This window comes from Equus przewalskii, chromosome 6, assembly GCF_037783145.1.
Source record: "Equus przewalskii isolate Varuska chromosome 6, EquPr2, whole genome shotgun sequence".
NCBI lineage: Eukaryota > Metazoa > Chordata > Mammalia > Perissodactyla > Equidae > Equus > Equus przewalskii.
Window position 1 is genome coordinate 81,969,526 of NC_091836.1, and position 26,623 is coordinate 81,996,148.

Below are 26,623 nucleotides of genomic sequence, written 5' to 3' on the forward strand. Positions count from 1 at the left end.
GAGGGGGAGGCGGAAGAAGAGGTCTAGAGACTTGGCAGCAAGGAGCGTGAGAAGGACTCTGCCTGGCATTGCTGGCTTTGAAAACAGGGAAAGGGGCTAAGAGACGAGGAATGTGGGTGGCAAGGAAACGGATCCCTCCCGGAGCCTCCAGAAAGGAAGGCAGCTCCGCCAGTACCGTATCTTAGCCTGCTGAGGCCCGTGTCAGATGTCTGACCTGCAGAAGTCTAAGATCATAAATTTGTGTTGTTTTAAGCAGCTAAACTTGTGATAGTTTGTTAAAGCAGCGATAGAAATCTAATACAACAGGAAAAAGAACTAACAATTAAGTCTGTCCGGCACATAGTAGGTATTTTGTTAAAGTAATGATTTTCCTATATCTGAAGGAATTTAGCCAGATGGCAGTGCTGGTCAGGATGCTGTAGAGAGGATTTCTGCATTGGGTTGCGGGAGAAAGAGTTGGCCTCTGAAACCAGTTCACACGTGGGGGGTCTCAGTTCCAAGGCAGGGTGGGCAGATTGCTTAGAGGGGCCCATTGCCGGGACCTGCCCTCCCCAGACGCGTTTGCAAGCGTTTTGTTTTTTTAAGACTTCAGAACCTGGCCCATGACCGACTGTTTTAGGCTGGCTGGTCCCCGAAGGATAGGATCTGGTTTGAATTTGGAATTTGCTGGAAAGACGTGTTTGCTTGTTTTTAGCTGTTTCTTGGATTTTTATATTTGTTTACTTTTAGAAAATATCCTATGGTCAGATAAAAGCTGATTAGGCAGAAATAGTTTGTATCTCTGATCCTGGCACATTTTTTCTCCCCATTTTCCTGCCTTTAGTACTATATGAAATAGGTTTGACCATAGTTTTCGGTTGGGAAAAATGAATTGGTCCGGTGGGTAATGAACTCAGCCCGCATCCCAGACTCAGTACGGAGTGTGCGTCCTTTGTTGTTGATTGAATGCTGGCCTTCTTCCTTTGATATTACCTCTGCTCGGTGGGAGTTCAGCGACCACATTTCTTCCTGGGATAACCGTAATATCATCAGCTGACAGATAATTATCTTTCACCTCAATACATCCTCCTAGAAAATTCCCCAGGAGCAGCTGTGATACGGTTGGGCGGCTACGTAGTTATTTTCCATGTTCAAGAGTAATTGCAAAGCAGTTGTAATAGCAAATTGGTTATTTACTGTTAGTTGGGAGGCCTTTTAAAAATGTAACCTATTAAATTGACACTAATAATTAAATATAAGGTTTTCTCAAACTGTTAAAAAAAAAAACACAGGGTAATTAAAAAACCACCTGTCTCTCGTATCTAAATGAAAGCTAAAATGCACATAGACTAATCCTCCTGACCCAGCAGTTCCCGCTCCTGGGAATACCCAACGGAAATGCGTACGGGTGTTCATCAGAAGCGTATCTGAGAATGTGCAGATTAGCACTATGCATTATGGATCCAATTTGGAAAAATCGCAAGTGCCCCTCAGTAGTAGGATGGATGGATGGTGGTGTCTTCCGTTCAGTGGGATACACTACAGTAACAAGAGTGAATGAACTTCGCACAACAGCAGCGAGGATGGATCTCACACTGTAACACTGAGCGAATGGAACTAAATCCAGAGGCAACAACACTAAGGGATTCCACTTATTCAGAGTTCCAAAAACCAGACAAAACTCATGTGCGGTGTTTGAGGATCATGGTTACCCTTGTGAGGTGCAGGGGTGATTGTCCTGGAGGGTAGTGTGGGGGGAGGTCTTCTGTCTCTTCATCTGGGTGCTGGTTACATGCGTGTGTTCACTCTATGGAAGTGAAGCTGTAAACCTGTGATTTGTGCACTTCTCTGAATGTGCCTAATGCTTTACTTTTATGTAAAGTTAGCTTTGACAACGTTAAAACTCAATTTGTTGAGATAGTTTCTGAGGGCAGGTTTTTATAATGTGTCATCTCAAATAGCTTCTTTTTTTTATAGCTTCCTGTCATTACAACTGTAGGTCATCCATTCTCAATTAAAACTAATTAAAATTATTTTGGGGCTCCTAAGGGACAGTGATGAAACGCAGGTGAGGTGGGTGGGAATGGTCTGCCCCAGGTGCAGGCCATAAGGAGGTTCACTGTTTGTCATCACAACTTGAGTTCACCTCTGTCATTCTCCGTTACTACTTTTGGAGTTTTTGTATTTAAAATTTAAAACAGTGAAACAGAATGCTGCTTATCACTGAAAATAATTTTGTCAAATAAAGGCAAGGGGTCCTAGAAAGGATCCACTCTCTTTGTGAAATCCACCAGGTATGCCACTGCTGCGGGACAGCCACTTTCATGCACGTTATTTAAGCCTGGAAACTCATGGGCACAGCTGGAAATATGAAAGCTGTGAAAATGTCCAGCAATTCTGCTGACATCAGATTATAGTGGATACCATTCTCAACTTGGTTAGCATTTTAAGTTGACAAATTACTGTGTGTATTTATTTCTCTGCTTGCTTTAGATTTTGTGTGTCCAAGTTTGTTTACATTGTAAGTCTTTTGCTTGTCAAAAATAATGTGACTAAAGGGAATAAAGTGAAAAATGAAGCACAGAAAAAATGGAAGAACAGAAAACATTGTGCCCAGGGAGTTGAGGTGCATTTCTTAGGCAACCTCCCTCCTGGTTAAATGACCGAAGTAAATTGAAGTTGACAGTTTTTAAAAACATAAGCCAACTGCATTAACTCTCCTGTTGACTCCTGAACCGTCGCCCATTTCCCTTTGCTCCTCCCACTCCACTCCTTACATCCAAAACACCGACCTGCTTCCATAGTTGACCAGTCTTTGCAAACAACGGGATTACATCCAAAATAATGTGTGTGTTTGAATTACAATATTAGCTGACAGTGTAGTGATAGCCCATAAAGACTCTTTTTCAAAGCTGGGAATTTTTTAAAGTTTAAAGAAAGGAATTTAGAAGTAATTTCTAATGCACCTTTCCTGCTGCACCTAAACTCATTGCATTGTTGTTGGGAAGCATCCTAAATACTCACCAGGAGAGCGTGTGTTAAATCCCAGTGCATCTGTGTAACAGAATAAGATGCAGCCGTAAAAGGTGCAGCTGCTCAGGTTTTCAAATGGCTGTTCTTTTTAAAACTGATATTCTATATCACTACTGGATGAGTTCTAAGATGTAGTTATGTATATATATACGTTTTTTCTTTTTGGGGGGAAGATTAGCCCTGAGCTAACTACTGCCAATCCTCCTCTTTTAGCTGAGGAAGACTGGCCCTGAGCTAACATCCATGCCCATCTTCCTCTACTTGATATATCAGACACCTACCACAACATGGCTTGCCAAGCACTGCCATGTCCACACCTAGGATCTGAACTGGGGAACCCCGGGCTGCCGAAGCAGAACGTGTGCACTTAACCGCTGTGCCACCAGGCCGGCCCCTATATATACGTTTTTTAAAGCCAGGTTTAGAAGAATGCTACTGTTTGTGCAAAGAGGGAGTGTGTATGCTGGAGTATCTAAATGTTAAATATCTCTAAAAAGACACTTGAGAAACATTTAACCCTTGTCGTCTCTGGGGAGGTTGGCAAATTCAGGGGTAGAAATAAAACATAAACACTCTTTTTCCAGTTTGATTTTTTTTTCCCCTTTATTTACCACCTGCATGTTTTTACTTTTTTTAAAAAAGGCTAAAACTTGTTGGCACATCTACGTCATGACAGTAAGAGCATAAACCCCACCACTGCCACACCCCTGAGCCATGTGTTCTCAGCTGGTGGCAGAACGAGGCACAGTAGTTCTTGCAGGCCCATGTCCAGTGCACGCCAGGCGCCCACTGCCCTGGACAGCTGGATGGTAAACCAGTGTCAGAGCTCCTGTGTGCCCAGGATATGGGTGCCCTTCTCCCCAGGAGGCTGGAGCTCGGGTGGACCCCGGGGCCTCTCCCACCTTGGGTGGCTCACATACAGATCTCAGTCAGACCAGGACATCCATTGGTTCCCACCAGTCTGCTCTTTCACAGAACCGAATGTCAAACCTTTGAATGTGAGAAAAATGCTCACCTGGGTAGTTTTACTTATTTATGGTTTATGCCCCATATAATTCCGAAAAGCAAAATGTGAGGGAGTGTTACTAAGTTTATGGACAATATAAAGCTGGACAAGTACAAGTAAAAGCAGATTGGAATCCAGTAAAAGGAGCTGTACCCTGGTTGTTAGCTGCTATTAGGGGTGCCCGCATCAGTTAATTACGGTAGTTGAGTGCTGAATTTAGCTTTGACTTTCTTGGCACATAAGAAAAAAGGGAGAATATAAAGTTTGTGCTTCTTTTTATTTGAAGCCAGAAAATATGAAGTTTTGCCTAAGGAAATGGACATTTTCCTGATACTCAATTCAAGAAGAAAATTCAAATGCAAGTCCTTATTAAAAATATATAGAGGATGACTCAGGTCTTCACGGTGGTTGGTGCCTGTCTAGGTATTCAAGTTAACTAGTCAGAATGTACCAAACCTCGCAAAACAGAGTTTCATTGGTGTATCAGATCCACTTGTCGCTCTCTTAGCAGCCACCATGGTGGTCCGAACGTCACCTCTCGTTTGGACTGCTTTGATGGCCTCTTGACATGTCTCTATGCTCAGTCTTACTCTCATCCTAAGTCGTCTTCAGGCTGTGCTCGGGGTGCCTTTGTGGAATGCAGATCTGATCATGACCTGTCACTGTCCCCATCCTATGTGCTTACAACTCCTGTGTCCCTTGGTTTTAGGATATAAGACCCAAACCCGCCCACCTCCCTAGCCTCTCCCGTCCCCCTCCCCAACTCTCTCTGTTGCAGCCTTTTTTTGGTCCTTGTTTCTGGCTGCACGCCCTTTATACACCCTCTCTCACAGCATGCTGTTCCTGCCTCAGCCACTCTTCTTTTTTTGGATCTGAGCTGCATCAGCCTCCGAAGCTTCCCTGACCCCAAGCTGGGGCCCCCTCCCCACTGTTTGTTTTCACGTCCCTCTATACCTTCTCAGGGGTGCTTCTCTCTGTTGGGATGGCCCCCCTCCTAAATCTTTAGGCCCCATGACAGCAGGCACTGGCTCCACTCTGCCTCACTCTTTGATCCCCAGCTCCACACCCAGAGCCTGGTGTGCTGTGGGGTGGTCCAGAGATAGTCGAGGGCAGAGAACCGTGACCAGCAATGTGGCCACTGCAGCAGCCTGGCAGCCTCCCCCTCCAGTGGGCGTTACACATGCCGAGACACCTGTCTCCCTGGAGCACAGCTGTGACCACATCGTTTCTTGTGCCTTGACTCTCAAGGGTCCCCATTTCCTACAGGATGCAGCCCGCACCCCTTATATTGAGCCCTCTGCCACCTGGGCCCTAGCTGCATTTCCAAGCTCGTTTCTCCTAGTCTCCTGAGTCCTTGAGCCGGAGCTAGCAGTCCCTCAGACTTTCTCTGCATATTCAAATCTTAACCCTCCCTGAAGTAATACCTTTGATTGACAGTATTGCTGTCCATTGGCTGAACTTTGAGTACCTTTGACATGGTAGTTATTTTCTATCTGAATTATAGCCATTTTATGTACGTGTCTCCCGTATCGGGTTGTAGTCCTATGTAGTGTCCAGCACAAGCCTCACGTAATAGGTCATCATAAAAATATGTTAAGTGAGTGGGAATTTGTATTAATTATTTAGCATCTTTGTAAGCCAGTCTTTAGTAGGAACCATTTCCCCTCTGGATGCTGTAATTTATAATGAAGTTTCTGTTTCTACATATATAACAAATAGCCAGTCAGCTATGGATTCTCCTATTCTTTTAAATATATCTGCAGGTTTGTGAATATGAATCCAGTTCATATACTACTTTCTGTACATATTTCAAAGACCTCAAGGATTTTTTATTACAAGGGTACAGTATTTAATAAACGCAAGAAAGTAAAACGAAATAGATACAAATATACTCTCTTGAAAAAATGACCGCTGGGCCGTAGAACTTGTCTTTTGATGAGCGTCACTCACCACCTCCCCGAGCCACCCTGCCCTCCGCTCCGCCAGGATGGTGGGGTCTCGCCCTGGCCCTTACTGCTTGTTGCCATGACTCCTGCGATGGGAGAGTAACCCCACCTCTGTTTCGTTTCCAACAGGCGGATTTAAACTGCAACATTCAGGATGATGCTGGCGCCTTCTATGGTGTAACCAGTCAGTACGAGAGTTCTGAAAATATGACCGTCACCTGTTCCACCAAAGTTTGCTCCTTTGGGAAGCAAGTAGTAGAAAAAGTAGAGGTAAGTTGGCTTCTTTGTACTGGAACCTTCCTTCAAGGGCAGACTGTTGCCTTTCTTTAAACCTTCACTGGGAAAGCGAGTTTTATTTTTTTGGTGTCTCCTCCTTCCCTCCCCCTTTCTCCCACTGCTTTTCCCTGTTGGTTCTAAAAAGGCAAAATGATTTGAAAGCAACTGAAAGAAGCCAAGGAGGAAGTCCCCTGCCAGCCCTCCCTGGCTGGCTGAGGTCGGCCCTGCCCGGCCGGTGGCGTTCAGTCCTGCCTGCGGCCTCGTGGGGGTGTCCTGGTGTGGAATTGGGTGTAGGTAGGCCCTGCTGCCATCAGAGGATGCCCTCCCACCCCCAGCTCCAAGGGCATTTCCACGTGTGTAGGTAACAACCAAGGTCGTATTCAGCCAGCTGACATCTGCCTCCTAAAACCCAGACACCTTGAGTTTGGAATTGTTGCTTTTGCCATTTCCACTCCCTTCATTTGAATTGTTTAAAATATCTTTCAGTTTGTCCTGGGATCAGATCCCTATTTATGGCTTTTATATTTCATGCCTCTCTCCCTTTCAAAAAATGTATGTTCCTTTTACCAGAGTGGGTTGCTTTGTGTGAATGTTTGCTGTTGACCTTCCATTTAAAGTTGTATTTTCCAGAGTCTTCTACCTACCACCTGATTGATCCAGGTTCAGGGAACAGTTTTTATTCTGGGTGGTCCTGGGCCTCGCAGCTCCGGGAGCCCAGCCTGACTGTGGCAGAGACTTTGTGCTGAGGCGGGAGAGAGAGCATGCGCTGGGGGAGAGGGGCCAGGCCGCGGCGTTTAAGCCTTTGTGCCGCACGTGAGGATTGGGGCTGCTGCGGGTCCTCATTGCCTCCTGAGCACAGGACCGGCGTCCTGAGGATGGTGTGGAGGAGGATTATGCTGGCAGAAGATATAAGTGCGTTGACTAGATGGTCAGCATAAGCTTAGGCGGTCGTGAGCTTTACTAAAATGGTGGCATTGGGAAATCTGGTAAGAAATTTTGAGTGGAACTTAGAAACGGACTGGCTATTAAAGATGACAGAGGAAGAAGAGTCAAACATCACACATTTTATGCTTGGAAGGACAACCCAGAGATAAAGAGATAAGGCGCTCAAGAAGAAGTAGTCAGGGCACAATTGTAGACCCAAGATAGAATTTGGGAGGGCCCGGCCCCGTGGTGCAGCGGTTAAGTTCACACGTTCTGCTTCTCTGGCCCAGGGTTCGCCGGTTTGGATCCTGGGTGCAGACCTATGCACCACCTGTCAAGCCATGCTGTGGCAGGCATCCCACATAAAACAGAGGAAGATGGGCACTGATGTTAGCTCAGGGCCAGTCCTCCTCAGCAAAAGAGAGCAGGATTGGCAGCTGATGTTAGCTCAGGGCCAATCTTCCTTTAAAAAAAGATAGATTTGGGTAAAGACTGAAAATGCCAGTTGAGAATCCTAAGCATTATGGACAGTTAAAGCTATGGGAACGGAGAACTAGCTGCAGAGAGGGACTCCTGCAAGAGCGCAGGAGTAAGGGTTAAATTTGGGGAGCAGGAGCCAGCCCTGGGGTGAGTGGAAGGGAGACACAAACAGGAGCAGAGGACAAAAATGGATGAAGGAGGAGGGCAGCCGGCTCAACGCCGTTGATGTTGAGGAGGAGCAAGCAGAATGACCTGGTGGCGATGGGGAATGTGGAAGGTCAGTGGTAGGCATTGCCGCCAAATTGTCAGGGCTTGTCTGTACATGGACTTCCTGCCTGGACACATATGTGTGAGAAAAGAGGAACCAGACTGGTTACTGCGTTTCCCAGAGTTCCAGTCATTCTTCATCGCATCCTCAGAGAACACTCGGCGCTCTCTCCAAGTTCAGGGAGCGGGGAGAGGCTGCTTCTGACGGATGAGATCCCAGGAGGTTTCAGGAGAGGCTGCTGTGAGGTGTGGCAGGCGGAACTTTATAGTTAAGCGTTTAATCCATTTAGAATGTCTCTCTGCATTTGGTGTGAAATGGGAATCTGCTTATATTTCCTTCCGAATAGATAGGCATTTGTGTCAAAACCAGTGATTAAGTGATTCATCCTTTTCCAACTGTGAGTGGGTCTGCCCCCTCCACATTCCTGCACACTCTGAGAGCTGTTTCTGGAGTCTCTGTGTTCCATTCCACTCTCTGTCTCTACTTGTCCCAATGCCATGCTGATTTGATTACTATGGCTTTATAGTATGTTCTCGTATCGCTGAGGCAACTCAATCTCGCTATTCCTCTTTTTCATATATTTTCTAGGCTAGAAAGCAGCACTTATTCTTCCAAATAAGGAGATCATTTAAAAATGTTAATGAAAGCAAAAACCTTGTTTGAGCAATCTAACTGTAATTGCATTAGATTTAGATATTATTTGGGGATAAATCGACGTATTATTGATATTAAATCTTCTCAGTCAAGAACTTATTTACATTTCCAGCTCATTTTATCTATTTTAATGAGATTATATAGTCTTCGTATATTTCTTGTTATATATATATTTCTAAATATTATATATTTTGTTAATGCAATTTCCCATTTCTAGATTTTAATTACTAGAATAGCAAAAAACTCTTGCTTTCTGAATATCAATGTTCTGTGTGGCCATCTTGCCATATTTTCTTATTTATCTCTAGTGGCTTTTTTCCCCTAGATTCTTGGATTTTCTGTGTGTATGATCTTAGCAACAGCAAAAAAGAGAAGGCTTTATTTTATCTCTTCTTTTCCACTGTTTACGCCACTTTTTTTTTTAATTTCTCACCTTGTTTTCATTTGCTAAAACCTCCAACACAGTTGTAAAAAGAAATAAAAGCAGTGCTGGTGAGTGTCCTTGTGTAGTTACTGAGGTTGGTAGAAATGGTTTTGGTGTTTTGCCATTCAAGATTACAGTTATTGTTGGCTTCTATAAATGGTCTTTATTTTATATTTATGTGCTTTCTTTTATTCCTATTTTACTTAGGGTTTTTATTAGTAATCACTGCAATGTTTTATCAAATGCCTTTTCAGCTGCTCTTATATGCAATTTTTCTCCAATTTGTTGATATCACAAGTTAACACATGTCCTGTGTGTGAACCACCTCGGCATTCCTGAAGGAAGTCCTAGTTTGGGTACATCGATGCCTTTTGTTTGTTACTTTATGTAAAATTTTTACATCTCATAAGCAGTATTAGTCTATTCTTTTTATAATCTCTTTATCAAAGTTCGATATTGAATACACATCAGTTTCATAAAAAGAATTGGGAGACCAGCCTTTTTCTGTGGTCTGGCATGGTTTGAACAACATTGAAAATAACTGCTCTTTAAAGGTTACATGAAACTTGTCTGTGAAACCATCTGGTCTTGTACCTTGTTCAGTGGTGGATCTCTAAACAACTTTCTAGTCATTTCTGGAGTAGTTGACTTATTGGAGTTTCCTGTTTCCTTTCGGTTCAGTATTAGCAATTTGTATTTTGCTGGAAATCATCCTATTCTCTAGGTTTTCTTTGGTTTTTTTTTTTGCCTTAGAGTTTTGTGAAGTAGCCTCGTGTAAATCTTCTAATCTCTGCTGTAGTTGTGGTTTTGTCTCTTGTCTTTCTTCTCCTTCTTCAGCTTCTAAAGGGTTTGTCTTTTTAAAAAACCAGTTTTTAAATTTATTCTGTCTACATTTTTTATTTCTGTTACATTGATTTGAGCTTTTATCTTTATTAATTTCCCATTCCTGGTTTCCTTTGGTTTCTTTGTGGTTTTGGTTTATTTTGTGGGTTTTTTCCTTTAATTTTTTGTGTATTCCATAATTTTCCCACTTTCCTGATGAAGGCGTATGAAGCCGCTTCATTAAGTTTCCTTGGAGTAAAGCTTCATTGGGTCCTATAAGTTTTGATGTAAAGTATTTTCCTTTTCATTACTCTTTAGATAGGTTGTAATTTCCATGTTAATTCCTCTTTGATCCAGATTATCTAGGAGTGTGTTTCTTATTTCTGAGAACTTCAGTGAGATCTTCAAACTGCATGTATACCAGTATTTTCTGTCTTCCTTTAGTAAAGACATAAATAACAGTCAGGGGCTCGTGCTCCGTGTGAAGTGGATTTTTCTAAAGTAGAGAAATTAGCTGCATTGGCTGTTGACCTCTGAGGGATCTGAGGGGCTCCTTGAAGAATTGTCACGGGCTGGGCTGCTCTCCCCGATCTTCAGGGAGAGGATCACTGAGTAGGTGATTTTTTTCTGACCTTTACTGAAAAGCATCTATAAAACTCTTTTAAAGCTATTATCTTTCCAACTTCTTTTTTTAATTTCCAGAAAAATAGTAGATTCTAAGTATGACGTTAAGTTTGGAGGTAGGATTTTTTTTTTTAAATTAAACTACATAAATAGTATAGCACATAGCAGATGATTCATGTTGGAAAAGTGAAATGCTTTTGTTGGTGGTAATATGTGTTTCACGTATTTTGAAGTCAAATCCTCTTTCCCTCACAGACGGAGTATGCAAGGTTTGAGAATGGCCGCTTCGTATACCGAATAAACCGCTCCCCGATGTGTGAATATATGATCAACTTCATCCACAAGCTCAAACACTTACCAGAGAAATATATGATGAACAGTGTTTTGGAAAACTTCACGATTTTATTGGTAACTGTCTATCTCTCTCCTGTTTTGGCAGACTCAGTCACGAGGCTGGTGGGGACAGACAGCAAGGTGGGTCTGGGAGGCACCAGGGCTCCAGCCATGGGAACTGACCGGGCTCTTGGGTTGGGCCCCAGGTGGTCAGTCACCAGTTGAATTCACACATCCACAGGGCGAACTTGGGCTTGGTGTGGGCTCAAGTCTATAGAACAGAAGAGGTCTAATCTGGCTGGGGTTTCTATGCTTGGCAGAACTGAAATTCAGGGGAGTAATAAAAAGTCACAGTCTTAAGTTCTCCACTCTGACAGCACATTAGAAAGACCTAGAGAACTTCTAAACATTTCTGATACCAAGGCTGCATCCTAGATCAATTAAATCAGGATCTCTGAAGATAGAACCCAGGCAGGTGTATTTTTTAAAGTTCCCTAGGAGAGTCTAGTGTTAGCTAAGTTTTGAGTCTCAGCGGCAACGTAGTATACAAATCGTAAATGTGGCAAAAGCTGAGTCCATAGGTTTATACTTCAAACATAGCTTGACTCATTTCATGAAGGATTTGCCAGGCCCTCTAAGAAGTAACATACATTAATATAGCAAAATAGAAGCTCTCAGTGCCAAGGGAAATGCAAATTAGAATATAATGTCGTGACCAGGAAGTAGAGTGGGGAGATATTCTTCATAGGCTGGGAAGCGTGGTCAAAGCCTAACGGGCAGCAAAAGGGAGAGGAAGAAACGGGGTGCTCAGGGGCCGTGATGGCAGAACTTTGCGGTTCCCCATGCGATGCTGTGTGTGTTTTCCCCTCTAATATTTAACTTTAAAACAAAGTTTTCATGGGGACTTCATCTGAGGACTTGAGAAGTTTATTAAGAACAGTGCTGTCCTCAAAATATACTTATAACATATGCAGTAATGGGTTTCACAAGGTTCATTTTTTAAAAATAGGATTTCTTGATTAAACTGAGGGCAAAATGCCAAAACAAAACTTGGTGGAAACAGTTTGGCTCAAAGGGGCAGCAAGACGATGTTGTGGTCAGATGCTCAGCCCTTGGAAGGCCTGCTTTGTTACTAGGGTTAAGAACTAGAATATACAGAGCAAGAATTCTTCCCCTGCAGTTTTTGGGTTTGTTGAGTGGTTCTCAGTGATATGCTGGTAAAAAATTTTTTTTTTAAAAAGGCTCTACCTTAGCCCCCCAAAAAGCCCTGATTGATAACTTTTACCCATTTCCATGCTGTAAATACGCCTCCATGGGCAATTTCAAGCTACCAGTGGTTGTTCGGCTTGTGAAATTCCTTAGTATTTAGCAATAACTTTCAAGAGTAATTAGTCTTTGGGTGGTGAACATAATGTAATCCACACAGAAATCAAAATATACATAAAACGATGTACACCTGGAATTTATGTAATGTTATAAACCAATGTTACTGCAATAAAAAAAACCAAAATTAGTTATTTTTAAAAAGCCATTAGGAGCCACTTCCTCAAACCAATGTAAAAAAAAAAGCAATAAATAATCATTTAAAAATTAAAATATCAGGGGCCGGCCCCGTGGCGCAGCGGTTAAGTGCACATGTTCTGCTCTAGCAGCCCAGGATTCACTGGTTCGGATCCCAGGTGTGGACATGGCACCGCTTGGCAAGCCATGCTGTGGTAGGCGTCCCACGTATAAAGTAGAGGAAGATGGGCATGGATGTTAGCTCAGGGCCAGTCTTCCTCAGCAAAAAGAGGAGGATTGGCAGCAGGTGTTAGCTCAGGGCTAGTCTTCCTCAAAAAAAAAAAAAAAAATCAGATTCATCCAGGAAGCTTTTAAAAATTCTGAGGCTTGGGCCACCCCCCTCAGAGGAGTAAAATCAGAATCCCTGAGGGTGGGGCCAGCATCACGGTTTTGTTCGGTTGTTTTTACACCTCCCCGGGCAGCTCTCCTGCACAGCAGGGGTGGCAACCCCCTGCTCCAGGGGATTGCTCCCTGAGCTGCAGGGCCTCTCAGGGTTCGCAGACATGGGTTTGGCATACAATTGACGGATTGATAATTTTGCATATAAGTTTCATTTACTCTAGGGAGAGAATCTCAGTGGATTCTCAAATGTGTCCATGTCCCTTTAAAATTTAGAAACTAGCCATCTGGGAGGAAGTTTGGCAAACATGTACTTCAGTAACTAGGATCCTTTTCTCTAATGGTCTTTGGTGAAAATCTAGTAGTTCACGGTTTGGGCTGCTGGCGGGACTCGTCCCATAGCTGTTCTCTCTGCTGTTTGAGACCAGGTGGCCACCTTAGTGCTTGCATGAGCAGAGGGTGAGTGTGGTGTCCCGGGGTGAACCATAAATAGCCTCAGGAATGAACCAAAACTTTGAGTAGATGGCTACCCTACCTCTCTTGGATCGAGTCTTAGCTGTTTCTTAAAAACCCGTTCTGAGTTTGAGCATTTTAAGGTATGTGTCCTCAGCCCCTAAACCTTGCTTTAGAGCATAGCCCAGGCAAAGGTGGCCTGGGAAAACTTAAAAGCATCTAGTCCCCGCAAAACCCACGTAACTGTCATCACGCTCCCGTGGAACATGTGACTTCAAGCAGCAGAGACGTGCAGAGAACTCACCAGGTTAAATTAACTTTAAAATGTATCATTAACCAACTAAATTCCTGTGATATGAAGAATTACTAGCTCTCAATAAATATCTGCTAGAAATATTTTTCTTTAGAAAAGCTGAAATTAAGCCAGCATTCCTAGGTTGTGAAACTCAAATCATCTCATTGATAAACAGGAGAAGAGTATTTGTCAGCTCTTCCTCTGGGGGGTGTGTCGGAACACCGCCGCAATGGCAGCAGCCAGACACAGTTGTAGGTGTTTCCCTGTGTGGCTGTGTCCACAGGGCCAGTTCCAGACCTTACTGGCTGGTGGGCTGGACTCTGATTTCATCAGGAGGATTCAGGAATCAAAGAGATGCTGTAGATGTGGGGCCTTAGTGACACCACCCAAGCGGGAGACAGCAACTGAACCGTGGGACAAGCATTCCTGTCATCTTTTGAGGTCATACGCAGACATACATGTTGCTAGAAACATTTTTTTCTTTCCTCCTTTTGAATCTCAATCCTGAAGCCTAAACAGGATATATTCATAGAAAGTTTGCAGTTAGTTAGGCTAGATGGTAGAGGCTCCAAGCACAGTGCTAAATCTTTATAAATATGGTGTGATGTTCTCACTGCAGAACGGGGAGGCCACTTTTACTCCCACTTTATGGATAAGGAATGTTAGCCCTACCTGAGGTCCCAGAGCCGGTGAGCGACGTAAATTAAGACTTGAATGATGAAAAAGACACTTTGCAGGATAGTTCATGATCACGGAATCAGAAGACTTGAGACCAGCTCTACTCTGTGACCTGGGGGAAGTCTCTGAAAGTCTCCAGACTTCACTTTCCTCCTCCGTTTACAAGCAAAATGCTCAAGTCTGTACTCTCCATCTCAAAAGTTACTGAGAATGTTTTAATTCATTCAGTGAAACTATGGAGAGATTCTAGTAGCTTCCAGAATACCGTGCAGATAAAACACAGTGCCTGTCCCATAGTGAACCTTGGCCTGGTGAGGGGAAAGAAGCAGGTAGATGGATGACAAAGATACAGGGAAACAGTGGCTGTAGTGTACTTCTGGAAGTACAGAGTAGCTTAACTACTTGAGCAGGTACCTGTATATGGAGTGAGGTGGGAAATTCTCGGGGATGTTAAAAGATGCTGTTTAAGTTGCCTTGATGGATGAACAGACATTTTTCAGATTTACCAAGAAAAGGGCCATTCCGTAGGTATGTACTTAGTGTCAGGTGCTGCGATGTGGTGAGTCGGATAGATAGGGCTGCCGTCCTGGACTCTGGTGAGGGAGGCAGGCATTTCTTCAGCATCACAATGAATGGAACTAAACCGTGGCCGATGGCCGGCAGGGGTAGGTATGTGGTGCCAAGAGAGCCTATAAAAGGAGGATTTGATCTGATCCAGGGGGTCAAGGAAGGCTTCCCTGAGGAAGAAATAATTGAGAGATACCTGCCAGATGCACAGGCAGAGAGCGTAGGGAAGAATACTGCAGATCAGCAGGCGCACAGCACGCAGAACTGAAAACAAGGTGGTGTGGCCAACGTGGAGAGAGGGAGGGGAGCAAGGGGCTGGCCGGGTGGGAACAGCCAGAGTGGGCAGGGTCTCTTTGCCTTTGTAGGATGAAAACAGGTTTTCTGTTCACACTGAAGTTGTCAAGTTTGGAAGAGGCCATCAGGATTTTTAACCAAGAGTGTGTTGTCGTCAGATTTATATTTCTCACAAGGACATGTGGCTGCTGTGTACAGATGGGGATAGTGCCAAGTGAGGGCGGCTCCCGGCAGAGAAGCCCGGGTGAGGTTTGCTGGTACCTGGGCTGTGGTGGTGGAGAAGTGAGTGGATTCAAGAGTGATTCAAGGGGCCGGCCTGGTGGTATAGTGGTTGAGTTTGTGCACTCTGCTTCTGCAGCCTGGGGTTCACAGGTTTGGATCCCAGGTGCAGACCTAGCACTGCTAATCAAGCCATGCTGTGGCAGCGTCTCACATAAAATAGAGGAAGATGGGCACGGATGTGAGCTCAGCAACAGTCTTCCTCACACACACACAAAGAATGACTGAAGAGGTAAAACGAGCAGGGCGTGACGTTTGCTGGGATATGGGGGTGAGGAGGAGAGAGATTTCAAGGTTGAAAGACCTGCCTACTTGGAGTATTTGATCTGTGAGGGAAGTGGCAGGAAGTAAAACTAGAAAAGCAGATGGGTACCAGCACTGAAAAAAATCTTTGTTACCCAGAAAAGAAACATGTAGATAATCCATCACTGCGTCAGTCCATTTGTCTAGAGCAGCATGGCATAGTGGTTAAGAAAATGGTGTCGGAGAGGCCGGCCTGGAGGTATAGTGGTTAAGTTCATGTGCTCCAGTTGGGATCCCGAGCGTGGGCCTACACACTACTTATCAAGCCATGCTGTGGCAGGCATCCTACATATAAAATGGAGGAAGATGTTTGCTCAGGGCCAATCTTCTTCAGCAAAAAGAGGAGGATTGGCAGCAGACGTTAGCTCAGGGCTGATCTTCCTCAAAAAAAAGGGAAAGAAAAGAAAAAAGTGTTGGAATCAGAAGATCAGGGTTTCTTAGTTGACACTTGTATGACCTTAAACAAATTAACCCCCCAGCCTCCTTCTCTGTCAAAGGGGATGTGATATAGCACCTGCTCATAGAATTGTAGTATCATACGAGACAATGTGTGTAAGGCATTCAATTGAGTTAGATGCATACTAAGCAGTCAATATATGTTGTCTATTAATATGTGAATTTTCGCTCACTCAGCAAATATTTCTTAAATGACTTTTGTGTGCCAAGAACTAAGCTAGTTTCCAGGAAACATGGTCCCTGTTCTTCAGGAACTTATAGTCCCCCGGATGAGATGGGCATTAAAAAAGTCATACACACATCTGTATGTGCGTACAGACGGCACAGCCTGTTAGGCTGGGAAGATGACAAGAGCTATGAGACTGTAGTCAGGAGCCATAAACTCAGATGCCGTAAGGGTGAGGGACATTAGGTGGGTGAAGCGGCCCAGTACATAGTGGGGAAGGAGGATCCCCACAAACTGGACTAGGCTCTCCAGTTGAAAACGTTTGAGAACACTGAGCTGGCCAACAAAACACTCGTGAAACAGAGTCAGGAAGCGTTTTGAGTGGGGAAGTTGGGCTAGATTGGCTTTTAGAAAGTTCCTTCGGAGAATGGCTTGGGGAATTGAGACAGAGTGAGACGGGGAAGGAGGTGAGGTCCCGTGGGGAGGGGCCAGAGAGCCTGGGGCCTGAGTGAAGGCCAAGGCCCTGGGCGTGAAGACAAGAGACGGATTCGAGGCCCTCGACTCACGCCGGTGAGTATTTCAAAATGCGTTTGAAAGGAAAGCCTAGATAAATGAAAAGAGTGAGCGTGTGGCCGCTGTCCCACGGATCCTTCACCCAGCACATCTTTTACTGAGTCCGGGCACTGCTGGTTAATAGCGGTCAGCCAGGCGCCCACGGAGCTTATGTCTGTCGTTGGCTGTTGTGAGACAAATTTCGTAAAAGTTTAGGAATAAGATGGGAGACAATTCCTGGGATAAATGACTGTCTCATGGGACAGAATTAGAGAAATTAATCTTTGTTGTAAAGAAATCCCCCCGCCCACCCCAAACTCACATCAATTCTCTAGGTCTCTTCTCGGGCTCAGGTTATGAGCGAGAGCCTGTCTGTCAGGTCTTTGTTCCTTATGGTGGGTAAGCTTAGGTAGAATTCAAGTTGGACTCGTAATATCCTGAATTTGTGCTATAAGGGGGCAGTGTCAGCTGCACAGATCTCTAGTAACCCACTTGTTGGATTTTAGACTGTTTCTCTCCAAGTAAATCATAGTCGCCATGGCACAGACAGAATATGTTTTTATCCGTGTGGTGTTTTATATATATATGTGTGTATATATACTTTTTTTTTTTCCTTAACAGGTGGTAACAAACAGGGATACACAAGAAACTCTCCTCTGCATGGCCTGTGTATTTGAAGTTTCAAATAGTGAACATGGAGCACAGCATCATATTTACAGGCTTGTAAAGGACTGAACATGGTTATTTATATATATAGATACCTGTATATACACACACACACGTGCGCACACACACACACTCTCTCCATTATCGAATGACTGACTGTAAACCTCACCACACAGGGGTGGTGCCCTGGCTCCTGAGGTCACCCCGACTTTTCTAAATCCTGTTTGAGTGAAGTCATTTTTTCATGTGTTCATCCCATCATTGTAGCTGTGAAGTTCTGGTACAGTTGTAAAAAGAGAAATCGAGTTGTTTCTGTGTTCTTCAGATCTGCAGCCCACAGTTCCTCGGGAAAAGCGAACCTTACGAACGCAAGTCTCTGTCTGCAGAGACCGGTTTTTCTAATTGTGGTAGAAAGTCTTGAGACAGAGCATTTGCCATGGGACATTTACAGCCTTTATACAAATGTATTTAGTTCTTTTTTTTCCAACATAAAATTCTTGTTTTAAGATACAAGTAAAATTAATCTTTAAATATAAATGTAAATTAGTACACAAAACTAAGAATCTTTAGACTTATCTTTGTAACTAATTAGGGTGGAAGTTATAAAAGAATGTAATTCACTAAATTATTTTTTAAATGAAACTTTTCTTTCTTTTTGAAACCAAATGTTAAAATATAGCCTTAAGAAATGCTTGGTAGAAGTATCCTAATGAGATAAATTTGTACTTTTTTCCTCAAGGTTAAAACTAATCTCCTAATCCATTGAACTCTTGAGCAGATATTGCAAAGGAAGAAAATTTCACCCCTTATCCTTAACGTATATAGTATATTTAAAAATATAAAATTGTATTGTACTAATGTGATGATTGATTATTTAATGAAAAAGGAAAGATGGCTCTTTTTGCAATAAGTAGATAAATACTGAAAATCTAAACTTACAATGTTTATAGTCTTGTGTGTGCAGTTATATTTTATATGGACAACCAAATTTTCTATTAAGATGAGTAAATATTTGAACCACTGAAATTTAATAACAAAAATTGAAAATTGGCATGAATACTGCACTGTGAGCTGCAAAGTATAGAAAGTCCTGTGGCTGGGAGAAAATTTCGTCAACCCAACAAGTAAAAGGCTCATCAGTTTTACCATCTCTGCTCCCCAGAAATTCGCAAGCATCCTCACCAGCCTGTGGATAAATTCTTTATTTCTGGTGATCCAATATGCATATTAACCTGTTAGAACTATATGAGTGTATATGTGTTTGTGTATACAGATATGCACATATACACACAGTCATTCAACACATATCGAACATCTATTTAGTGTCACTCAGTGCTAGGTGCTGATATGTATGCATATCTCAATCTGTGTCTGTAGATCTCGACAGAGTCTCTAAGGACATCCATTTCCTTGACATCTCTCAGTAAGTCATAGTACTTATTTGACTGAGGTTTGAGAGGCCCAGCTATCTGTCTCTGACCTTTCCAAATAGGCTCATAGGGGAGGTTCTCTTCCCAGGAGAGATTCAGTTTTCCAACCCACATATTCCAAAGCATGGCCCAGGCAGAGCTGGTTTGATGTGGCCACATGTCTTGGGTTGTTGCCCTAAGTGCTTCATTGGGAAGGGGACAGGGCGTACTCCCCCGTCCCCCAACTTCCCAGAGGAAAGGGACTTTTTAAAATTGTTTAGGAACATGTTAACGCAATAGAATGTTAAATAAGTTTTGTACATTGTGAAACAGGTCAAGACTTTTTCTTGAAGCCAGAAAATAAAAACGTTCTCTCACATCCAAGTAACTTACACACCACCTTCCTTCCCACCGTCTGCTCTGACCCTGCTTGTGTATCAGTTAGTGTCCGGTGGTCATGAGGATGTGGCCGGCTTGTGGCAAATAGGAACAATGGACCAAGCCTGGCCTCTCCCAAATTCGTGCCACTGGTCACTGGGAAGACCAGAGGAGAAAGTGCAAAACTATTCCCATTTGGCATGCACATCTCTTACATAAGCCAGTGGGATGGTGCCCATCTTCCCTCCCTAATCAGAGGGAAATCAGGCTTCCCAAATCAGACTACTGTTTGTTCCCTGATTCCAAGTGACCCTTTGAAGGATTGGCCAAGTTGTCTGCCCTTCCATCTGGTCTTCACCCCAAGTGTTTAAGCTTCTTTTGTGGTCACCATATTTATGGCTTCTATTGGTCACCTCTCTTAGGGGGTTTCTTTGGCTCCTGTGTCCTGCATATTTCCTCAAGGGAACCCCCACCCTCCCTGGACCAGGACTCTATGAAGGGGTCAAATGATCTTACATGGCTCAAAGCCAGGCTGTCTCAGAACTTCAGGGGGAGAGGTATCTTGTTCACATCCCCACCCAGGAATGGGCCTCCTCTGTGCTGCCACGAGGGCTCTTGGGAGTGACTTTTCAAAGCACAAATAGCCTGAGAGCCAAGACGACCAGCTAGCGGATAGTTCTGTTGGTAGAGCAGGACGCTCCCCAGTCTGCTGAACTCAGAGTCAGCCTGGGCCCTCTGACGCCTGGCCGCTAGTGTCCTCTTCATCCAGTGACTTTGTCGTTGAGTTTGGGGGTTCTATGAATGACCTAGAGGATTACTTTATGCTCTTAAAATGTTTCTGAGATCTTTTAAAGTTTGCTTCTTGTCTTGTTCTGCAGCTTTCCCCAGGGCAGATACTTTCTCCATCTTAACCGCTGGTCCAGTTACCCAAACTCTTGGCCCTCTCTCCGTCTCTCCCAAACAAGACCCTGGGTTAGGATTTAGATGTTAGAACATCTAATCCAAGTCTCTCTGTGCTCTCTCACCCTGGAGAGCAGAGTCTCTCCATGTGTCTTGTAAAGCTTTCTCAACCATAAAGAAGCCTTCCCAAAGCTCTGTTCTCCTGCTCTCTCCCGGGTGTTCCATCTCCTGGTGACCCTTGCTGCCAGGCTTGATTCAGGGACATCTCGTGCTTTCACTGGGTGTTTGAGGCCAGTTTTCCGCAGCCTAAACAGGGAGGAGCTGAAGAAGTAGGTTCTGGCCTGTTGGCATTCTTTTCCGTCTTAGCAAGAGACCTAAAATAAAATCAGGACTTCTTCAAGAACACGTGCGAGAATCCCACAGTGTCCACGCTACCCTAACCAGGGTTTCTCACCCTCGACGCTGTTGGCATTTTGGACCAGATCATTCTTCATTGTGCAGGGCTGTCCTGTGCATTGTAGGAGGTTTAGCAACGTCCCTGGCCTCTGCTCACTAGATACCAGAAGCACCCCCTTCCCCAGCTGTCATACCCAGAATGTCTTCAGACATTGCCAAATGTCCCATGGGGCACAAAATCGCCCCTGGTTGAAAACCACTGCCCTAGATCTTACAGGCCACAAGTGCCATATTTGGGATTTTCTTTTTCCTTCCATTTCACCCTAAGATAGCTTCTCTCCTGGGAGCCTGGTTTTGGGTCATCGAGAGGCAGGTAGGAATATTACTCAAGTGACATTGTGCCCATGTTTCTTCCTGTTTCAGAACTTCTGTTTCACAGCAGAGTCTCTCTTGCTAGAAGTATTCTTTCACTCATCCCTGGGGAAGCTGGGAACAGCTGTCACCATCATCCTTATGATCAAGTTACATCTATTTAAAGAGCAATTCTAATTTGGTCTTCATCCCTTAGTTTACCAGGTTAAAAAAAATCCAGCTATTTTCATTATTTCTCATAAGCTCATGGGTCTCATTATCAAACCTTTAATTGTTTGAGTAAATTTTTACTTTTTCTACTTTCTGCCTTACACACTCAGTGCTGTTTGTAGAACTTATGGAAGCCTCTGGAACGTGTCGTTTCATTGTTAGGGATGGAGGAGAGAAGAATCAGTTCTAAAAGAGGGCTGACAGAATTTTTTCTTTATCGAGCTAAATAAAAGAGAGCACAATCTACTCTCCTTCATTTTGTGGATGAGAAAGTCAAGGCCCAGAGGGGAGCTGACTTGCCCAGAGTCACCCAGCCGGTTGGTGACAGGACAGAGTGAGGCCCTAGGACCCCTGCCACTTAATCCTGGGCCTCTCCAGTGGAGGTTGTTCCTCAATGGTGCTCATGCTTAAGTGATCCCTGCGAATGTGTGGCCAGGGTCAATTCTGAAGAGGGAGATTAGGGACCCCCTCTGCCAAAGCGAGAGCGTCACCCCGAGCCAATGCTGCTTCTCCCGAGAGTGTCTCGTCTCAGCAGATCACGCACAGCAGATGTGAGAGCTGATGGCCTTTCACTTCCTCTGAGGACAGTTCACCTGCCACAGGCTGAGTCAAATTTCGATTTGCTAAGCATCCCAGCAGCAAAAGTCTCGCACTCAGACCAGCCAAAAAAACCAGCCCCTGTTCCAAGCACTTGGTGTTACACGTCCCCAAATGACTTTTCAACCCAAGTCTTCTTTAGGTTCCAATACTGTAGTGGCTTTAGCCGTTTTTTGTACAACCGTAAATTATTTAAATCCTATGAGATGACAGTCAACTTTACAAACCAGGTACATGGAACTTGTATAATTTTGTATATGCTCTGGTACACTGCACTTGTCCTAACGAAGGGTAGAACCAATTTTGTTTGTTGGTGTTCACACCTGTGACTTTAAGAAGATATGTCTGCACCGCTTCTTTCTTTCTGTTGATGTTTCTGTGGCAAAGCCCTGCACCTGTCATTTCTGAAAAGCCTTAAATCTTTGAGCTGTTGCGTGTAGGGTGTGCAGTGCAAAAGGCCGCCTCGGAACCGGGAGCCCTTTTGTAAGCTGGAAGCGTTTCTCTTACTACTGTTACTTTTTTAGGGAGTTTTAAATTCAGAGCTGCCAAAGTGTTCCAGTCAGCAGTGCCTTAGAGATAGAGACCTTAGTCTTGCCGCCAGCCTTCTGCACCCCTTTTCCACGTCCACGGACGAATTGGCCCCATATTTAAAACAGAACAAGCAAAAATTGTTTTCATTCTGTTTGGTAAGCCCGATTTTCTCCAGTTCTCTAGGAATCTGACTACTCTCTCTCAAATCTCAAACCCAACCCAAGTCAGTTGGTTGACCACACCCTCAAACGTCTATACCAAAACGAAAGGTTTTGCAACTTCGTAGTTCACTATGAAAAGCAAATTGTACTTTTAATGTTGCCTTTTAAATTCACGACCAAATACGTAGCTATTTGTGACTCTTCTGCACTCTAGCATGAAAGTGCCTTTGGTTTGAGATTCCAGCTTAGAAAAGTGCTGCCATAATAATGATAATTCGTAGAGAGACCAAAAATATTTTGAGATCACCGTAATGCCTTTGGTTTACCAGGACGAGTAACCAACCACAGGCCTCCGTTCACAAGAGCACAACGTGGACTCCGCCTGCTGCACGTCTGCCTGCCGTGGGGCCCCCTCACCCACCAGTAGCGCGGCAGCAGGGGGCACCCTGGGAACTGTCGTGTTTGTGTGCTGACGTGTGTCATCTCGGCTCGTCACCCGTCCTGCGTCTGCACGAGGGAACTTGCACACAGACAGCAGGATCTCAGCCGGTGGACAGATTTGTGCTTCTCCTTGTGTTCGTGTTCAGTCTCCGAGATGCTTTCTTTCCCATTCAGAGGACAGTGCGCACTTACCTGGTCTACACGAGGATACCATTCTGAAAGTTGGAAGCCTCAAACTGAGACGACGGTGCAGAACAAAAGTGAGTTAGGGTCATTTCAATGGAAGTGTTCTTCTTAGGCGAACGTGTTGACTCTGAGTGTTGTGTATGAATGTGCTATGAGCAACTTCCAAAGAGCACCATTCACAATTCGGTATTTTCAAAGAATGTTCCAGCCCTCCAAAGGGCACCTCTTTGAAGTCTGTGTTGGCTTTTATCGAAACCTTGTATAAATTGGAAAAACCCATAGAGGGAAGGAAGAGGAGTGAAAAGGACGAGAAGGCAAAACACACCAGCCCAACAAAAGCCAGGAAAAAAAAGATTTCTCTTTACCAATATAGACTTTAAAATGACATCAGACGTCTTTGAAAGCCTCTAAACTCGTAATGCGTATGTTCTGTCTGTCTCTGCCTGGTGTCTTTAAGAATGCCCTCTCTGGTCTCTAAAATTTCAGGAGTGATTTTGGTCCACACCAAGTTGTGGATATTTATAGAAATGTCTACAAGAAAAAAAATAAAATGATTCTATCCACACCAGGTTGTGGGTATTTATAGAAATTTCTACAAGAAAAAAAAAAAGGAAAAGAAAAATTGCTTAACACAAGTCCTCGTTAGCTGCTTGATGCAGCCCCTCCTGTCAGCTCTGCAGCACAACTTGGAAGAAAGTCACATCCTTGTTTTCCTTCTCTTTTCAACTGTTCCTGTGCTTTGTTTGGTAACAGTTTCCTCTCATAAACTCATTGCTTAGATCATTAAGAATGAAGGTTTTGTGTTTAAAATTTATTGCATTGCAAAGGGTAGTTTCACTGAGGTCGTGCACCATGAAATAAGATGAAATGTTTGTATTTATTGTCCTGCTTCCTAAGCCGTGACTTGTTTATTCTCTGTGAATTTGCATTGAGTCGGTCATAGGCCACACTACATCACTTTAGTATTTGAAACAGCGTTTATGTTCCCGCTCGTTCATCATGGAATGGAGTCACATTCCACCTGTCAGGTTGACTCTCGTGTCTGCCTTCCATTATGGGATCGTTTCTCCCTCCCCTTTCTCTGACAGAGGCTGACAGCTTCTAGGCGTAAATCAGTTGGAAACCAGCCTGATTTTCTTCATTTTTTTGCGTCAGTCATCTTCTGTGGTTAGTTCCGCTGTGTAAATTAGATATTAACTGCACTCCTTTACACACACACACACTTCTCCCTGTTACCTCCTTGAAAGATTCCCTTCTGTAGGCCTTTTTCCATAGGCTCATGACTGCAGATAAAAAAAGTAAAAACAAAACAGTATGTGCCTGAAAAACGACAACAAAAAAGATTTTGTAACACTTAAAAAAGAAACCTGAATAGCCTTTAATTCTTTAATATACTTCAATTTTATGTGAATTGGTTTTTGCCACGTGTGTTTGTTCTCATCCTAATTGACTTAGTGGGATTCTCACGGTCCGTGTCCTCGTGTCTCGTGTATAAGATGGGCTTGGGACTGCTGCCGGGAGTGGGCTGCCAACCTGCCTTGGTGACGAGCTCCTCCTGGGTCGATTGGAGAGCGGGGGTGGGGGGAAATTCTCACACACATCTTCTTAACCTATTTGCAGAAACTTTCACAAGGCATCTGGGTCAGCCTCCTGGCAGCACAGTATTCTCGTATTTGTTAACGTCTGTGTTTAGGTACTGGTACCTTTTCGTTTAAAAATGTTAAGTGTTGGCTTTAAAGTGAATTTATCTTTAGTATGATAGTTATATGAAAATTATAGGGTTTGTGTGCAGAGAATTTTTTTATAAAGTGCTTTGTAAAAAAAAAAATGTATTCTAGCTTTCGCGGTACATATGTGTGATAACTTTAATATCCATGACAGTTAAGTGCAATTATTTCATCACTCTAAAAATGCTATTTTTGTGTCAGTTCCTGCAGGTGTTTTCATGTCTTTGCAAAGTGACACATTTTGATGCCTTCTTGATAAAGTGGTAGACATTTTGTAGCTTTCTAGAAACTTTGTATTCATACGGTATCAATGAAAAATAAAGAAAATGAAAGTGTGGGTCACCTTTTTTATCTGCAAAAGTGTATGTTGTTGAAAATGAAGTGTGCTTTGTGTATTGTGGGAGCTTATTTGAAGGACAGGGTAAAGGACCCTTTTGATGGCATCTGCCGAGCTCAGAAAGTGGAACATTAGGCATTCTGTCTAGCAGGCTTTCTTAAAAACATCCACAAGTCAGTCCGTCCGCCTGTCTCTCTCTCTCTTTAGTACTTCATTAAAATTGACCTAAGTTTTGCAGAACAGCTTGTCTATGGATCCCAGGCAACCCCGAGAAGCCATGTTCCACATTCCGTGGTGCCACAGTAGGTCCTTGGAAAACCCAAAGGCACACCAGCCCCACCATAGAGCATTTGTTGTTAACTCAGCTTGCTTGGGCACGTGCTGAGAACCATGGGTGGAGCAGAGGACAGGGTGCAGGGGTAAACACAGCGTGGCTCCTGCCTCCTCCTTGCTTACATACTCGGTAGTTGGGCTGTGTGTAGACCTGTGACCCCCTGCCCCTGTCCTCAGCATCATGGCGGAGTTCGAGATTCAGGTGTGTGCAGCACACACATGCATAACAGAACCTTGGGTTCCCCGAGTTGGTACAGTGTGTGTACGCCGTTTCCTTAAGTCCTCACAATAGTCCCAGTGACAGTGACGCTATTACCCCCCAGGTTCAGAAAGTATGAGTCAGCCAAAGTCATGACTGGTGCATGGTGGAGCCTTAAGTAGATCACCGGGGCTCAAGCCGGGACTCTTGACCCCTGCATTTTGGCTCACTGAGAATCCGTGGAAGCAGCTCAAGGCTGGAGGAGAAATCTGGAGGGGGCAGCGGGGGGAACTTTCTTAAACAACAGTGACCTTGGGCTTCAGACAACAGTGAGAAATATTCCAGCTGCTGTGGGGAGAGATGTCAGCAGGCCACAGTTTGGGAGGAATGCTGTTGTCCAGTGAGCTGCTCAGAGCAGAGGGAGGGGCACTGGAGCATTTTGGTGAGGCCCTATTGTAAGCCAGGCACCTTCGTAGTCACTGTTTCCTTTAACCCGCATGCTGTTGAATAAAGGAATCATTTCCAATTTTCTAGTAAGGAATTTGAGGCCCAGAGCAGTTGAGCCCTTGTTAAGATCGTAAAAGCTAGTAAGTGGCAAGAATTTAGAGGTGGGAAAAACCCATCCCTTGCAGCTCTGGCTCTACCACTGGCTGAAAGGCCCCTTTTGCCCTCCTCCTCTAAAACAAGGCGCTTTAATACATCAGCATCCTTGGTTAGTGCCTTTGCTTCCGGTCAACTTGAGTTCAGCAAAGAGAGTGACACACTAGGGAAACATTGCGCAAAGGGATTGAAGGAGCAAAGGAGAGGGGAGTAAAGGCTTCCAGGAAGATCCGGGGGCAAGCACCTTGGCTGGAGACCCCTGATCATTCTTCCCGCCTTCCTGCTGCAGGGGACTGAGAGGCAGAGCTACTAATTGAAAGCCAGATCAGCTGTTGTAAAGTAATCAGCAATGGATATAATTCCAATTAACAGTTTTGTGTAAACCTGCAAAGCCTTTGAGTTTTTCAAACTGCCCTTGAAGACGCCTTTGTTTTGTTTAATGCCCCATAGGTCACATTTATCTAGGTTG

At 44.1% G+C, this 26,623-nt stretch overlaps 1 protein-coding gene across 18 annotated transcripts in view; it reads left to right on the forward strand.

Moving 5' to 3' along the window:
• TEAD1 (TEA domain transcription factor 1) overlaps window positions 1-25,027 on the forward strand; it is a 252,806-nt gene extending 227,779 nt beyond the window's left edge. For all 18 annotated transcript variants that reach the window (XM_070626392.1, XM_070626397.1, XM_008521742.2 and 15 more), the window contains 3 exons: window positions 6,094-6,234; window positions 10,692-10,844; window positions 17,333-25,027. In XM_070626392.1, the coding sequence (XP_070482493.1) occupies window positions 6,094-6,234; window positions 10,692-10,844; window positions 17,333-17,446 (408 nt within the window). In that variant the 3' untranslated portion in view covers window positions 17,447-25,027. The remainder of the gene's footprint in view (window positions 1-6,093; window positions 6,235-10,691; window positions 10,845-17,332) is intronic.
• Window positions 25,028-26,623: the final 1,596 nt, after the last annotated feature.